The sequence below is a fragment of the Rhinolophus ferrumequinum genome, chromosome 13 (genome assembly GCF_004115265.2).
Source record: "Rhinolophus ferrumequinum isolate MPI-CBG mRhiFer1 chromosome 13, mRhiFer1_v1.p, whole genome shotgun sequence".
In the NCBI taxonomy this organism is placed as follows: domain Eukaryota; kingdom Metazoa; phylum Chordata; class Mammalia; order Chiroptera; family Rhinolophidae; genus Rhinolophus; species Rhinolophus ferrumequinum.
The window spans coordinates 49608073-49625412 of NC_046296.1; the positions used below are offsets into that span (position 1 = coordinate 49608073).

Genomic DNA, 17340 nt, shown 5'->3' on the forward strand with positions numbered 1-17340 from the left:
AACTGTCCTTAAGGAACACAGGCCGATGGCTTTTGAGTCAGCAGTTTTCACCTGCTCACTGCCCCTGAGGCTCCTTCTAGGCAGCTAGTGTCTGAGAGTAAGTGATGTTTACGACAAATTTGCTTAAGGAGTTAGTGATGAGATTTTTAATGTTTAATAATGATATCGTGATTATGTTTTCTAAAAAAGAACTCATACTTACTGAGATTTGCTTCGAAGTAACATGGAAGGGCAGGAATTTGGTGAAAATGAAGCAAGATTGTCCATGATTTGATGTTTGCTGAAAGTTGGCCTATTCGTATGTACAGTTTCATTACACTATCCTGAATAATGTTTGTATATTCTTGAGCACTTTCCGTAAAAATAGTAATCGAAAAACAAGTCGATTCTCACTGCACCCTGAGGAGGCTCCCACATCCCTTCGTCAGTTTTGCGATGGATCCAATTCCTGAACCAGTCCCTGGTGTTTCAAGTTGGCAGGCTGCACATCCTGGAAGAGCTCACTGTGTTGATGTTGCCCTGGTGGAGTGATGTACGGCTCAGCCTGACAAGGCTGTTGGAGCAACTGGAGGGGGCCCCCCAACTGGTCAGACTTGGGCTGAAACACTGGAGACTCACAGATGCAGAAATTAGAATTCTAGGTAGGTACACACACAGAGCCAAGAGAAAAGAAGTTAGTCCTAACGTAGTTAAGTTGACTTTCTTTTTCTTTCCTCCCTCTGTTTCTCTCTCTCTCTCTCCCCCTTCCTTCCCTTCCCTTCCTTTCCCTTCCCTTCCCTTCTCTTCCCTTCCCTTCCCTTCTTTCTCTTCCCTTTTTGATTATACAAATATTTTTAAAGAGAGTTCACATATATTAAGAAGTAAAATGATTTAAAATACTGGCCTGCCTTCAGATTTTTAAGCATTTCACCTACATTTCACATTCTTTGACAAGGTGTATTATGTTGGGAATTGCTCTCCCTAGTTTTAACTGTCTGAAATTCAGCACTGCCTCTCCAATCTTGGGAAATATTTTTAAGTCACCTATTAGGTATTCAAAACTTAATATAAAGATAAACGCAACTTTATCTAAATGGGGTCACAGAATATCTATAAGTACCTGTGATGTAATCCCAGGAACAAATTGAGATATATAAATGACTGAAGACACCACTAGCCTCAGGCAGTTGATGACGGGTTCTCATGCTATCTGTCTTAGTTATCAATTTCTGTGTAACAGATTACCCCAAAACGTAGTAGCTTAAAACAAGTATAAAACATTATCTCACAGTTTCTGTAGGTCAGGAATTTGGGAACGGCTTAGCTGGATGGTTCTGGCTTCAGCTCTGTCATGAAGTTGCAGTCCAAATGTCAGCTGGGGCTGCTGGGGATCTGCTTCCAAGGTGGCCCCTCACTTGCTCAGCAGGTGAATGCTGGCTGTTGACTGGTGGCCTCAGTGTCCCATCCCTGGACCTCTCCATAGGCTGCTTGCGTGTCGTCACAACATGATGGCTCACTTCCCCTAGAGCAAGAGATCCAAGAGAGAACCAGTTGGAAGCTGCAGTGTCTTTTATCACCTAGTCTTGGAAGGTCATTTTTGGTCATTTCCGCTGTATCCTATTAATTACCCAGGTTGGTGTGGAAGGGGATAACACAGGGGAGTGAATATTAGGAGGTGAGGATCACTGGAGCTATCTTGAAGGCTATCGTACTGTCTAAGGCACAGGATTAATGAAAACAGCCTCGACTGCCTTGATTTCCCTCCCAGATTGTCTGGAATATATTTGCAGTATACATATTTTAAGTGTACAGTTATGCTGCATTAAGTACATTCACATTCGTTTGCAACCACCATTGCCATCCATCACTTAGAACTTTTTCCTCTTTCCTGACTAAAACTCTGTACCCATTAAACACTAAGTCCCCACCTGCTCCTTTTAAAAACCTTGTCTTTTACAGATGTGTCTCTCAGTCGTTGGGCTCCCCAAGGGTTTTGCCTTTCCTACTGGTGCTTCAAGTTCTGGATCTTTCCTTCCCTTAATTCCTAACACCACTTCCATCTCTTCTACCCACTCCCTTAACCTATCATCCTGGGTGTCATTCTTTCAGACCCCTCCTCTATTCTGAGTGATACTGGAGGCAGGTGACTTCTATGACAGACTAATTAGTTAGCTAATAAATAATCCCTCTCAGGTAACCTCATACCTTGAGTTGGAAAGGATGTGTCTTTTCAAGGCCATTGGGAAACGTATAGAATTAGGATTACGTGGGGGGCAGGGGTGTATTTTTAGGTACTGACCTTTCAGCATCTTTCAGATAGCTGCCTAATTTGCCTACTTCTGAGGCAGGCCATTGAGACCAGCGAAGGAGGTGGTGCGTTTAATGAAATAGGAACTGAGCTAGGCAGTAATTTGCCATTTTACTTTAATTGCCTAGTGCTTTATAGCCTCCAGATGTAAATGAGAAAAATAAGAGAAGGCAGCTGACTCTTGGAAATTCAGCTGTAAAGATGTACCCTAAAATGCAAGTTAAAAAATAAAAAAAAACAAAATGAACAATTCAATACCAGTAACTAATTTATTCTCAAAGTCTTTTAGAAAAGAATCTGTGGAGCTATCACTATACCTCTAACAAAAGATAACAATATTATCCCAGTTTTATAAAGAAGCAAACACATATGAAGGTTGTCATACTGAAGCAGGGAAAAGGGTTGGAGTCAGAAGAGGAAAAGTTGATGAAATTGGCGAGAAAGTGTAGGTGCTGCCATTGCTCCTTCCCTCCACCTCCCAGAGGCATAAAAAGCCTGTGCTTGAGGCTTAGGCTGCAGAGTGAGCCAAATGTTCTCTGCCTCTGGTCTCCAGCCAGGTGATGAAACTGCTGTCGGCCCCTCTAGAGGCTCCATCTTTACGAAATGGTTAGACGCATTGGTTTTGGAGTCAGACAACCTGCCTACCCCTTCTACCTGATAAATGTATGAGCTGCAGCAACTTAGTTAAAGTCTCTGAGCCTCAGTTTGCTCATCTGTCAAATGAGGATAATTATAATGCCTACCATATTAGTGGTTATTGTGCTAATCAGTAGCTGAGCTAATGCATATAGAGTTCAACACTGACCCAGTTATATGCTCAATAAATGGTACTGTGATCATTATCCTCTGTGGGCTTCAAGGAGGAACCAGAACCAGGGTTATTTGGTTATCTTCCTTTAAAAAAAAAAGAAAAAAAAAGCTTTCTCAGCCTGCAAAATAAAAGTACACCTGCTCACTTTTGATGTATAAGACCCTTCACAATGGAGTCTCAATTTACCTTCCTCTCCACCTTCATCATCTGTCACACAATCTCACCTACATGAAGTTCCACCCTCATGGACCTCTTGCTGTTCCCTGAAAATGCCTTTGAAAATGAACTCCCTATGGAATGTCCTTCCCTTTCTCCTACAGTCCCTTTAAGACCTAACTTAAATATCTTTTTCTTCGTGAAATATTCTCCCTATGCACCCTCCTCTGCATCCCCACATGGAACCTAGATGTTTGATTTAAGGCTCTTATCCAGAGTCTTTCAAACTTTTCTTTTGGCTATGAGTCACAGTTAAAAATACATTTTATCTCATGATCTAAAACATACATACATACACATTTTAAAAATTTCACAAAAATCATCTTATATGTGTGATACACTTTACTTTCTATTCATTCTATCCTATGTCACTTAAAACAAATGCTGGTTGCAACGTATTGAATTTATTTCATTGTCCACTAAAAGGGGATCCACGTAGCTTAGGAAGAAACACTGCCCTAATGCATATCTTGCCCCAGGTATGGGGTTCCTGTTTCTATGGTCACTTCTGGCTCTGAATGTCTGCTCCCATGTGTCTCTTGACCTGTCATCTTGCCTCCTACAGTGCTTCCTTTCCCTACTCTCCAAGTGACTCGGGTGGGGAGAACAGTCACTTATCCTTAATTTCTACAAGAAGACCTTGGTATAATTATGGATATAGCTTATTTACTGAGTGCTCCGGGGTAATTGTGAAAGACACGATTACATGATAGTTCTGAGGAGCAGATTTATTAAATTTAATATTGTTAGTTCCACATTTTCAAAGAGATGCTTGGTCATTTCCGCCTGTTCAGGCTCCGGCTGCCTGTTAATTGCCTTGTTCTCTTCCCATCTCCATCTCTTCCAGTCCCCCACGAAACTCACGGCCCACGGTATCACGAGTCAATTTGGGCGATGACATTTAGTGATGGATATATGTGATAGATGCAATAGTGAAATGAAGACAGTGTAATGAGAGACAGAGTCTCTAATTAAAGAATGACTACCTAATGAAATGCAGGGAGAAAACGAGATGTGGATGTGAGGTATGAAATGAGATAACAATGAGGTATGAAATTAGATAACTGTAGTTGGGATGTGCTTGCTGGAAAAACGCCAAGCCTGGATTGTCCTTAATTTTACACTTTTTCTGTAGCTGTACTCAGGCTACTGGGGAATATTACACAATTTGACAGATAGATACATTACAAGTTCATATTGACAAATTTCAACAAAAATATTGAGAACCAAATGGTAAGAAAATACTATATAGTAAAACTTGTGGCATGCAGCAAAAGCAGGGCTTAAATAAAATCCTCATAGCCTTAAGATAATAAACATAAGAGTATGGGCATACCTCATTTTATTGTACTGTCCTTTATTGTGCTTCACAGATGTTGAGTTTTTTACAAATTGAAGGCAAGACCCTCCACCAGTAAAAAGATTACAACTCGCTTTATTGCGAAACTTGCTTTACTGCGGTGGTCTGAAACAGAACTCACAATATCTCCAAAGTCTGCCCACATAAAACAATGAAATAGAAAATAAAAATTAAAAAAGATCAATAAAGCTTAAAATCGGTTCTTTAAAAAGAGTAACAAAATAGATAAAAATCAAACAAGACTGCTCAAGAAAAAGAGTAATATTAATTTCATTAGTCAAAATGGAGACATAAGCACAGGTCTATAGCTTTAGTATCACCAAAAACTGGAAGCAGCTAAATGTCTTTCAATAGCTGAGTGTAGAAACAAACTGGGGTACAGCCATACCTTTGTATATTACTGGGTTCTAAAAATAAATGAGCTATCAAGCCATGAAAAGACATAGAGGAAACTTAAATACATATTGCTAAGGGAAAAAAGCAAGTCTGAAAAGGCTACAAAATGCGTGATTCCCATTGTATGACATTCTGGAAAAGGCAAAACTATTTAGACAGTGGTTGTCAGGGACTCAGGAGGAGGGGAGGAAGGGTTGAACAGATATAGCTCAGGTTTTGTTTGTTTGCGTGTTTGTTTTTTGTATGGCAGTGGAACTAGTCGGTATGATATTGCAATTTTGTCTACATGACACTATGCATTTGTCGAAACCCATAGAACTTTCTAGCACAAAGAGTGAACCTTAATGTATGCAAACTAAAAAACACCATTTAGGAGGTCTGGGAAAACTGAGGATGGAATGCAAAATGCATAAAAATTGAACTGTATTACAAACTATGAAACAACCTCACTGCGGGGGATGTGGGGAAAAGAAATTGAACTAAATAACTTTGGAAGTGAGTGATCTGTAAAATTAAAGGGAAAATAAATGGTAACATAACCACTGTACTGTAATTGATAGTTATATCCAATTGGGGTACAGGTTAACAATTCTGATACTGCTATACATTTCGCTGGAACTGAATAATTATGAAAATGGATGGCAGATGATGGGAGCCTAGTTTCTCCATGTTGAGGTGGAAATTTACAGCAAGAGCAGGGGGCTAGAAATTGGAGACATCAGTATGAACTCATCTCATAATTACCTTAATATAGATGTAATGTAGATGTAATGTTTTACATATAGGAAAAACAACCCAAATGTCCATCACTAATGAATGGATAAACAAAATGTGGTATATCCATACAACAGAGTGCTATTCAGCCATAAAAAGGAATCAAGTATTAGAACATGCTACAACATGGATGAACCTTGAAAATATACTAAGTGAAAGAAACTAGTCACAAAAGACCATGTTTTAGAATTCTATTTATGTAAAATGTCCAACATAGGCAAATCTATAATGACAAATAATAGATTAGTGGTTTCCAGGGTCTGGGGAGGTTGGGGTGGGGATTGGAGTGACTGCTAATGACTACTGAATTTCTTTTTTGGGGTGGTTAAAATGTACTGGACACTTTTCCAACGTGTTTAATTTACTCGATCCCTCTGTAGTTGACAGTGAACACTCTCTCCTTTTCAAAATATTCTCTTGACTTCCATGCCACCTTTACAATGGAAATTCCTCTATCCGATGTTAACCTTCCAACTTTCCTCAGCACTTGGTCCCAGGCTCTCTGTTCTTCTTCCTCAGATAATTGCATTCGTCAAGCTTCGATTGCTGTTTTTGATTATGACTCTCCAAATTTTTCTAGCCCATCAGAAATCTGGGACTACCAGGTAGAAATTGTTACTATAATAGCTCAAGGATCTATTTCCCATGTTCTAACAAAACCCTTTTTTCAATGGCCTCTTTCAATTTAAATGTTTGAGGCTAATCTCTATTACCCAGCCTGTTCTCAAAAAGAGAGCCATCGCATCAAATATACGGTGATAGAAGGAGAACTGACTCTGGATGGTGAATACACCATGGGATTTATAGATGATGTATTACAGAATTGTACACCTGAAATCTATGTAACTTTACTAACAACTGTCACCCCAATAAACTTTAATTAAAAAAAAAAGTAAATCACATTAGCATAAAAAGAAAGGGAGCCATTGCATCTGAACTCCGTTATCCAGTCAGGGCTCCAAAACAAGCACCATCACAACCCTACTCATGTTCCAGAAGCTCTTTGGTAAATCCTGGACCCAATCATTCTGCCACATGGATCCTGATATCATATTTTTATTTTCCAAGCGCTCTTTCTTGTTCCTCCAATTGTACTTTTTTAAAAAATAGCATCTTATTTATGTTGGGTAGATGCAGTACCTTTTTAGGGTCCCTGCAAAGTAAGGTTTTGAAGCTTGTTCCTGTTCCCTATGTTACCTCATTTCTTGGGAGTTTTTTGTTTGGTTTTTATGCTGTTCTCAAATGTCTGGTATTCTGTACTGTTGCCTTGACATTTTAGAGCGAGACACAAGTTGATAAGAAGCTCTGTGTGCTTGGGGAACGGTGACTTTTCAACTGGTCAGTTTCACTGTGCGTGATCACGAAAGCAAAAATGGTTCTTCCTTTGTAGGGCCTTTTCTTGGAGGCAGTTCACTTTCCCCTGAGAAGGATCCTTCAGTTTTCCTCCTGGAGCATATAAGCCCAATTGCCAGTGTTCTGGGAATAAAATGGTGCCTTTGTGTGCTCCCAGGGTACCCTGACCTACCACAGCACCTATCACCCAGCTAATTACTTGATAATGTATGTTTTCACAGCATAATGCACAGTACATAGCGGGCACTCAAAAGTGTTTGCTGAAAGAAAAACTCGTAAGAGCTCTGGCAATACTAGGGTTTTGTTTAGGATACAGAAACTTCAAGGATCAGAATCCTTCTACCCAGCGCATTTGAGATTCTGCCTGGAATATGGATCAAGCCGCTTGCCTTGTCCCAAGCCCACAGACAGCCCACAGCTCTAAATGTCAGATTCCTTTTCCTCAGAACCAGTCTGCTCATCGTGATGACAAAAATACTGCAGGTTAAATGAACAAAATGCATGCCCTTGGAGTATGTTGCTTGTTCTTGGTTCCTGGCTTGCACACATTCTAATTATCCAAGAAGCTCTCTTGATACCATCCTTAAACCTTAGCAGATAACCTGCGTAACTATATATCACCCTCTGAGTGTAGAATGGGCTTTCAAGTCTCCGTTAAGTTCCTTTTACGTGGTGAAATCTGTTCTGCTAGTCGAGGAGAAGAGAAATTGCCCTTTGGGGAAAGAGCCTTATATATACACCAATGACCAGCATTTTGACTGAGTGCCTGCCATGCTGGGAAGTATATGTAAAAGAGGCAGATGCTGAGGCAGAAAGGACAGGAACATGAGGCATAAGAGAGAGCAGGGAGAACGCCAACCTACCAACAAAGAATAAAGGGCTCCTTATGGGAAGGAGGGAGGAGAAAGTGAGGCCCTATGTATAAGCTGGGTTAGGCACAGGCTAAGCTTATATACCAAGAAACCCAACTATAGAAGACAGAACTTGATTTCTCTGTCCTCTGACAGTCCAGCAGGGAGCAGTCCAAGCAGGTAGGGTGCCGTGGCTCTGTGCAGTTTTTCAAACCCAGAAACCTTCCTTTTTTACTCTTCTATTCCTTAGCATGTTATCTTTGACTTCATGGTCATGGCTAAGACATCCGCCTTCTCTTTGTAGGAGGTACATGAGAGTGCCCTGTTCTGTAAGGAATGGAGGAAGTTCACGAAGAGTCTAAGGAAGGTTAAAACAAACAAACCAACCAACCCAAAACCCAAATACTGAGATGCTCAAGGAGTCTTACTTACTCAAGTGTACAGTTAGGGACATTCCAAACCCAAGAAACAATAGGTAGTATTTGCTTCTCAGAAGAAATGACCTAAGGTTGCCAAAGTTTGACTCCAGTTTTGAAAACAAGTACTGAATATTTGATAGCATCTCTCACACCTCAGATTTTCAGCAATCTTCTACTTCCTGGAAGAGTCAAGAAAAGGGGAAAAATATGTAATTCATCTACATTGGTTTGCTAATATAAATTATACTAATTAAATCAATTCTATTTATATTATTATTTTAAATGTTACTATTATGCATTAAATCAATTATAATTACATTAAATAATGATTAAATACTAAGTGCTATTTATCAGATTCCCTTACACTTTAGGAAGAATGTGATTTGTAAATATAATGGACCAGAGTCACAATCACTGCCCTATCTATAGAGAATTTCTAAAGCAAAGCACTGGTCCAAACGTAGACATTTTTCTTTAAAAAACTGTCTTGTTTACAACTAACATACTAATTTCTATCTTTTTACCAGGTGCATTTTTTGAAAAGAACCCTCTGAAAAACTTCCAGCAGCTGGATTTGGCAGGAAACTGTGTGAGCAGTGATGGATGGCTTACCTTCATGGGTGTATTTGAGAATCTTAAGCAATTAGTGTTTTTTGACTTCAGTACTAAAAAATTTTTACCTGATGCAGCATTAGTCAGAAAACTTAGCCATGTGTTATCTAAGTTAACTTTATTGCAAGAAGCTAGGCTTGTTGGGTGGCAATTGGATGACGATGATATCAGTGTTATTAAAGGTGCTTTTACACTAGTAACTGATTAAATAAAGGACACCCTGAACCCATGAATGCCCCCGGGGACTCCATTACTTTCAGCCTGGTGATTGAAAAATCTTTGCTCATATTGTCTGCGAGTCTGAAAGTATATGGCAATCTATTGTACCCTTAAAATTATCCTGGTCAATGGTGTCTGCCTAACTTGCCCTTCTTAACTTTCTCTTCTTTACCGATATCAGGATGATGTATGACACCATCACTCCTTAGCTGGCCTCGTCCATGGAAATCTACTGTCTTAGTTTCATCATTCAGGGAAAAAGGAAAAGAGAAAGATGCCAGGGAAATAAGGTCAAAGAAGAAGAGGAAGTGGGAAGGGGTCTACTGATGACATGTGCGACAGTTCTGTATCATCATTCCGACTAGGGTTATCAGCTACTTGAAGGGGACTCTTTCTTGTTCATCCCTGTGTTCCCTTTGGCCTCAAGGATAACAGGTCACAAAAATTTATATATTCTATGCCTAGCATGTACTAGAGTCTCAAGAAATATTTCCTGAATGATATAAATTACCAATAGCTACTGAATAAAGAAACAAGCCAAAATTACTTAAAATTCGAGTGAAAACTCCATGTATGTTCTTTATTCAAACAGTTTAATTCAAACAATTTGGAATGTAAAAAGCACTTCCTTATGTAAGCAGACCAGACTCCCCCAAAAGATCAGCATCCTTTAGTCAAGCAAAAAATTGGCAGTTTTATGAAGAGCTAAATCAGAGGCTTAAAATTCAAGTCCTCTCCAGTTGATGATACATGTATGTAATTCCAACTGTGACTTCAGAGATTAAGAAATAAAAATGTATCCCATTCTTTAGTATCCTATGGAAGCTAAGGGCATCCTGTCCTCATCTTTTTCTCCAACATCCCCCAAACAATCCTTCCCCACAAAGAAAGAAGTCTAAAAAAAATCTGTTTAAACAGATGAAAGTCGAGGCAAGTCTGATATAAACAAAACCCTAAATGGTTAGCCTGCAGTTCACCTTCCATTCTCATAGCACCTCAAATTAACGGCTTGGGTGTTGATGTAGGTTAACATATTGCCTGTATACTGAGGTAGTCACTGGAAAGAAATTCTGGGCACAGTATTCTGTTTAGCAAGTGGGCAAATATTATACAGATTTAGTCATAAAATATTAGAGCTGATAGTTTACAGATCAACTAATTCATTCCCTACCCTAACTTTACAGATGAGAAACCTCAGGGAAGTTAAATGACTTACCCATGGTTACAAAACTACTTACATAGTGGCAGCATCAGGATTGGAATCCAAATCTCGTCTTCCAGTCCAATGTTTTTTTTCATTATAACACAGTGATTTCTCAAACAGGGTTAATCACACTCCATGAAGCTGGCTCTTAATCACAAACCATGGGCCAAGTATTTAATTTGAACTTCCTTTTCTGTCTAGCTTCAAGTGACTCCATGGCAAGATTTACCAGTAAGTCTACTGCCTATAGACCTATGCTGGCCAAATTTGTTTTCATCTCCAGAAGCAGGCCAGAGCTTGGCTAATGCAACTTCTCTATGTGATGCATGTACCAAAGTCACCTGCAGCAGTTGGCATTCCTGCATGTCAACATGTAGAGCCAATTCCTTCAGAATCCACAGGTAACTTGTCCAATAGTGTAGGTGGGTATCAAAGCACCTTTAGCAGGTCAACTGCATAGGTGCTGCTTGTGAAGGGGTGTTGAAGAAGTAGGCACTCCACCTCATGCAGAACTATGTTCAGTACCTAGACACTTTACAAATCCCACGAGGATGGAGAAGACATGCAAAGGGTGGTGGCACAGACCTCTTAATCATCACTCAGTACCTGACAGGTCTTCAGATTTCATGCATGACCTAAATTCACACTTAGATGAGATCAATGGAGGAAAAATTACCCTGTAACAGTAGATATAGAAATACTGGAGAACATAAGACAAAGGAAAGGAGCAGGTTGCCTAATAACACTTTACAAAGTTTCATTTTCCCAGGCAATCAAGGTAGTGTGGGCTCTATTTTTCCAGCAGCTCAAATATCTGAACAGGGTTGCAGATGTCAAGATAATGAACAACTCCTCACTAAGGACAAGTTATTTGGGACACAGTCACTTATTATCACAGGATGACTACGATTCTCCTTGATAAGAGATGGCTTCTTAGATGTTTGTTATTCCACGGTGAAGAAATAGGATTGGGAAGTGTTGTTCATATTTAAAAGAGGATGAGTTGATTGAAGAAAGTGTTGCAAATTCCACAAATATAAAAATCTTCTCTAGATAAATGGCTGCTGGCTGGAAAACTCACAAATCTCCAGGAGTACTAGATTCCAGAAAAGTTGAATCCACTCTTAAAATCCCTTTTAAAACTCTAATCATAAAACTCATGATAAAATGAAAACAACTTCATAGGTAATTTGTGACTGCTGCTTATTGTACTTTTTATAAGTAATACTGGCCATGTTGGAAAGTCCTTTACATTTGCATTTGAAAAATAAAAAAATAATCTATATAATTTTCATAATCACAGTTAACAACTCACTATGTTTGACAAAGCAAAACAGAGTAAGTTAAAAACTGCCTGTAGCAGATCTAAAATTACTGTACTTCATAAGCTAAGGTCCATTATGTTTTGGTAAAATTACATAATATATATAATGATTATGCAACTTTGAAAATATATCAAATCCTATATTATATATGGAATTCCGTATATTTTGATGATATTTGATATGTTTTGTTAATGAAATGAGAAACTGAAAGCCAACCAATGAAAAAGAGACATTTTTTTGTCACTTTGATAAATTCCATCACGATGTCAGTATTTGATTAAATATAAGAGAGAAAACTAGGATAACTTTATTGCACATCACCAAAGGATTTGGTATTCATTTCACCAGAATAAAACTATGTATTATTTACAAATGTACTGAAATTTTTAAGTGAGAAAAATTATTAAAAAACTGATAATTAAAAATGTTAAATTATGCTACGTAGAATGTTCCAAAATTTCTGATAAAAATTTTTGCTTTTACTTTGCAAGACATATTTCAGGAGGCCCTCAAAGAAAAATGTAACAATTAAGTTTAGAAAAGCTATAAAAGAGACTTTTATTTTTAGAATGGATATTTTTTCCTTTCCTAAATTTCACTGAAATATTATATTTTACATAATGTGATAGATCCATTTCATCAAGTGGTTCTCCTGTAAAGATAACCTATCACATTGCAGTCAGCTACAAAATCAAAGATAGCAAAATTCAAATTTAGAGAAACATGCTTTCTAAAGGAAGCCTATTTAAAGCCAATAGCATTTAGAAGGTTCACACTGTCCTAAACACATTTCACAAAAATAAAGTTTCATTGGTTTCATGTCATGTGAACTAGACTACTCTTCTCTAACATTTAGAGTAAATGATTGAACAGTCAATGGAAAGTTGGATTACTAAATAAATTGGAAGTAAAGGAGCCAATATTCCCCATACAAATAAATTAAGTTACAGTACGTCATGGTCTTGGTTGTCCGATCCTATTGTTAGTTCCATATCTACCTGGTAGATTTGTAAAGTTAGTCCTGAATCCTGGGGTTGCTCCAATCCCTGGAACTGCAAGTCCTGGAGTAAGCATGCTGCTGTAAGGTATGTGTCCATGATTAAGACCCAAACCATAAGGTCTCATTTGTGTGTTTAGAATAACCGGAGTCACATTTTTTCCGGGGGTGTTAAACGAAAATTCTGGAGGTGGACTACTAGGTTTAGCAGGAGTCGATGTGACAGGGTTCAACTCATCAGTACCCTTTAAAGGAGGCATTGGGATTACGTGATGATCTGAAAAATTTAGGACATTGGCTGCAACAGGCCCAGATAGTAAGGCAGGCCTAATCCAATCATCCTTGAAAATTTGAACAGTCAGAGTAGACACTAGAGTGTACAGCCTGTTGGTCACATGAGCAAGAACCATTTGTTCATTTGCATCTCGTCGAATTCTTACATGCACTGATCCAGCCTAAAAGGGGCAAAATCATAAGAGACTGCTTAGAATTAAACTACTAAAAATTCCATTAGAATGAACATTTTATTTATGAGTTTGTTCTAACAGTACTTGATATTTTCTTTAAAATAAGAGAAAGTTTAATGCCTTGAAATTCCTTAAAGACTACTTAGTAGTGATTATTAAGGTAAAGTGTTAATGAAATTATTCGTGACTCTAAATAAAATGTGACCTTTTAAAATATATAAAAAAGAAAGAAGAGAAATCCACATAGGAGGAAGAAAGGCATGTTACAACAAAGCAGAATATAAATGAAGTATATGAAAAATGCAATGGAAGGGCAGAAAAGGTATTAATTCAAATTGAGGAAGACTTTAGAGGAAAATGACATTTGATCTAGGGCTGATGGTTAAATGAAATTTCAAAATGTGAAGACAAGCTAAGGGAACAGCAATGAAAATGCATGGCACGTTTGGGCAAGAATAAGCAATATCAATCATGTGCAAAGATTTCAAGGAGTACAAGTATTTTAAAGAGTGGAAAAAAATAAAAGAGAGAAGGAAGGAAGGAAGGAAAGAACGGGAAGGGAGAGAAAGAAAGAGAAAAGGAGAAAGGGAGAGAGGGAGGGAGTGAGGGAAAGGAAGAAAGGAAGCTAAATAGGTAATAAGATTAAAAAGAGGCTAGCAGAGGGCTCTAAATATCATAAGTTTTAATAGCAGCAATCAAATAGCAATAAAATAATCAGAGTTCAGAAAAATTATAGGTATGGATAATTGTTAATTATGTAGGAAATGATTGCAATGGTCTAGATTAGAAATGAAGATGGCTGAGATAGAACAAATATAGTGAGATCAGAAAGGGACAGATGGATTCATGATATTCCATGAAGTGGGAGGACTTTACACCCAGCTGGATGTAATAGATGAGGGAGATGGACTCATCAAAGATGATCTCAAGGTTCCCAGCCTACGTTACTAGGCATTATAATGAAGGTTAGAAGTATGTTTATTAACTTGAAAAGACGTTTTTCATACATTACGCTTTTAAAGTATTAATAGATAAGAAAATAGGAGGTACAACAATGATTCTATTTTGATTAAAACACATACATACAGAAAACTATCAAGAATGATAGCACTTCTCTGTAGATGATAGAATTATTAAGGATTTTTATTCTCTTCTTTTTTACTTATTTGTAACTTCTAATTTTTCAACCAACTGGGTACTATTTGTATACTAAAAACTTAAAATATATATCTAATAAATAAAATATCCAACAGATATTCCATCTTGACTTCTAGATAAACTCAGATTTTCAAAAAAGAAAAACTTATAACAAAGCATAAACTGCACATAAATTGGCCAGTTGGTTTAGTGACAATGTGTCTGAAACTATGACTTGAGCAGTAATAAGAGTTATTGTCAATCATGAGACAGAGAAAATATCTATATTGCTTGAATTTGACTTCTAGTTTATTACTTTTAGGAAAGTCAAGCAATGTCTACAAATCAAGTCATCTTTAATTTCTCTTTTGTTTGCCACTACTATCTCACAGGTGCCACTATACAAAACTATAAAAGATACTGTATCTTCTTTCAGTCTGTTTGGAAATCAAAGTAATTAAAGTAAGTGAAAACTATTTCTAAGTATGAGCTTAAACAGAGTCTGCTTCTGCTACGATTATGGTATTTGCAATAATCTATGGCTTTGTGACAACTATTTTTGGCAGTTCAAAATCTTGTTTTATTAATCTCCTTCAACTTAGGTACTACATTGGTATGGTTGTTAGCTGGTTGTTAGCTGAGACGATTGTATTCTTTGTGGTTAAAAGTCACCAAGCTAAATAAACACCTAACTTACTGAATTAAAAGAATGATTAAAAATGAACTATATTACTAGGGGAATATAAATTGGTATGACCATATTTGGAAAGTGATTTGGCAGTTGGCATCAAAAGCCATAAAAAGTGGACTATCCTTTGACTCACAAAACCACCTTCTAAAAGTTAATCTTAAGGAATAATCACGAGTACATGCAAAGATTATTTCACAAAAATGTTCATCTCAGCCCTGTTTATATAAGAAAAATAGAAAACAACTTGTCCAATAAACGAATAATTACATAAATTATGGCATATTCATATAATGGAAAACTCTTCAGCCATTAAAAATGATGTTGAGGTTCTTGGAAGACAGCAGCAGTGGTGGCACTTTTTTGAAATGCTCCAAATATCTCCATAAAAACAGAAACTAAGACAGCAAACCCAAAAACCTATGAACAACATACAAGAAAAAATAGCTAACATGGTACTCCTAGGACATCTCAAATACAAGCCATAAGACCCGCAAGATATCAGCATCTGTGGAGGAAGAAGCAATAGGGCATCTGACTGACCTAAAAACCCCAAAGCAGAGTTCAGATACAAATAGGAGAGGAAAAGAGCCAGGAGAGAAAAAACCTTTCACTTCACAGATTTATCACATGAGGGAACTCTAGAGCCATGAATTGACACACTGCCCTAAACCATTCCTTATTTTCAAGTTTAGGAAAACTAATTTCACATAAAAAGGAGCAAGAGAAAAGGACTGAATCCAAGTCCCATACAAAGTTATTACAAGAAAAAAAGGGAATACAGAACAGATTAAAAATCACCAGCAAGATTTACCTACAAAACTGATGAGAACTATATCCCACTTTATCAAAACAAGCCAAAAGACAAGAAACAAGAATAATATAAATCAAAATCAGAAAACCTCAGAAATGAGGTGATAGAAACACAAGGAAAAAACTACTTCAGAAATGAAGACTAAACTAGAAAGAATACAAAAACAAATAAATATACAAGTATACTGTAATAGAGATAAAAGGTGAAAAGGAAAGTTTTAAAAATCAAAAAGAATTGCAGATAACAAGGAATTGAAAGAAAATAACAAATATGAAGAAAAGGCAAAGATCCACATGATTATAATAGAAGTTCCCAAAGAAGGTAATCAAAGCAAGAGAACAGAATATTAAAAACTATAATTCAAGAAAGCTTTCCTGAAAATTAAAAAAAATTGTTTTTGAAATAATATTATTGAAAGAGTATATGCATGCCTGCAATTGACTCAGAATGACCAACATCAAGACAGTCTAGTAAAATTAACAGACTTTAAAAAAAATAAAACTTTTGGGCATCCAGGCATAAGATCAAGTCACGTATAAAGGGGGGAAAAAAACAAAACCAGATTATGTGTCATCAGGCTTTATTTCAGCAATGCCTTATGCCAGAGGTAAACAGAGTAATATATTTAAGAAACAAAGAAACAGAAATATGTGCTCAGGATTTTATATCCAGCCAAAATAATTTTCAAGTATAATGTCCACAACTGTTTTCAGTATTCAATAATTTAGGGAATGATGTTCCCAAGGGTTCTTCCTGAAGAATTTACTAGAGAATGAATTTTAGATATCCTGAATGACTAGAAAGGGGAAGATAGAGATGAGACAGCCATTTTCCACCCAAAGAGCATAAATCCAAACTAAAGACGGCAAAACGGATAATATGATTGAGCTGTTGGATCAGTCCTAATCTGCCTACTTCTGGAACTTGTGTTATGTTAGAAAAATCAAATCTTATTTGTTGTTTTAAAAATCAGAAGAGTAATATTTAGTAACATGAAAAACTGTTCATGGTATGTTGAATTAAGAGCAATTATAAAACAGTATGATCTCATTTTCTAAAGAGAGTAAATGTGTAAGTATAAAAACCAAAATATCAATGGCAGTTTTCTCTACATGATAGGATTATGGTGATTTAATTTTTTTCTGGGTACTTTTCTGTATTTTTCTCATCATTCCTGATACAGGAATGAAGCCATGTTATATATAATAAAGTCTCTCTGGTAAAGAGGTCCAAATTGGATTAGGAAACATGGAATTTTATGCGGAAGCAACCTATGTTATTATCTCTTTAACATATTCAGCAAAATCTCCAAAATTAGAACTGCAATTAAAAAGAAAATAATTGTACTTTTTTCTTTTGCAACATTTTCATATTTAGAAATGTGTGACTATGAATTTGTCTCTGTACAGT

The 17340-nt window shown here is 37.0% G+C and overlaps 2 protein-coding genes across 7 annotated transcripts in view; one reads left to right on the forward strand and one right to left on the reverse strand.

Annotated features, from left to right (window-relative positions):
- Positions 1-11804, forward strand: part of NLRC4 (NLR family CARD domain containing 4) — a 34449-nt gene extending 22645 nt beyond the window's left edge. For 3 of the 4 annotated variants that reach the window (XM_033124721.1, XM_033124719.1, XM_033124720.1), the window contains 2 exons: positions 474-641; positions 8995-11804. In XM_033124721.1, the coding sequence (XP_032980612.1) occupies positions 474-641; positions 8995-9287 (461 nt within the window). In that variant the 3' untranslated portion in view covers positions 9288-11804. Of the gene's footprint in view, positions 1-473; positions 642-4161; positions 4657-8994 lie in introns of those variants that run through there. The other variant, XM_033124722.1, reaches the window with a different exon arrangement.
- Positions 11805-11949: 145 nt separating this feature from the next.
- The window catches only part of SLC30A6 (solute carrier family 30 member 6), a 31909-nt gene continuing 26518 nt past the window's right edge, over positions 11950-17340 (reverse strand). For all 3 annotated transcript variants that reach the window (XM_033124723.1, XM_033124725.1, XM_033124724.1), the window contains one exon: positions 11950-13279. In XM_033124723.1, coding sequence (XP_032980614.1) covers positions 12782-13279 — 498 coding nt within the window. In that variant the 3' untranslated portion in view covers positions 11950-12781. The remainder of the gene's footprint in view (positions 13280-17340) is intronic.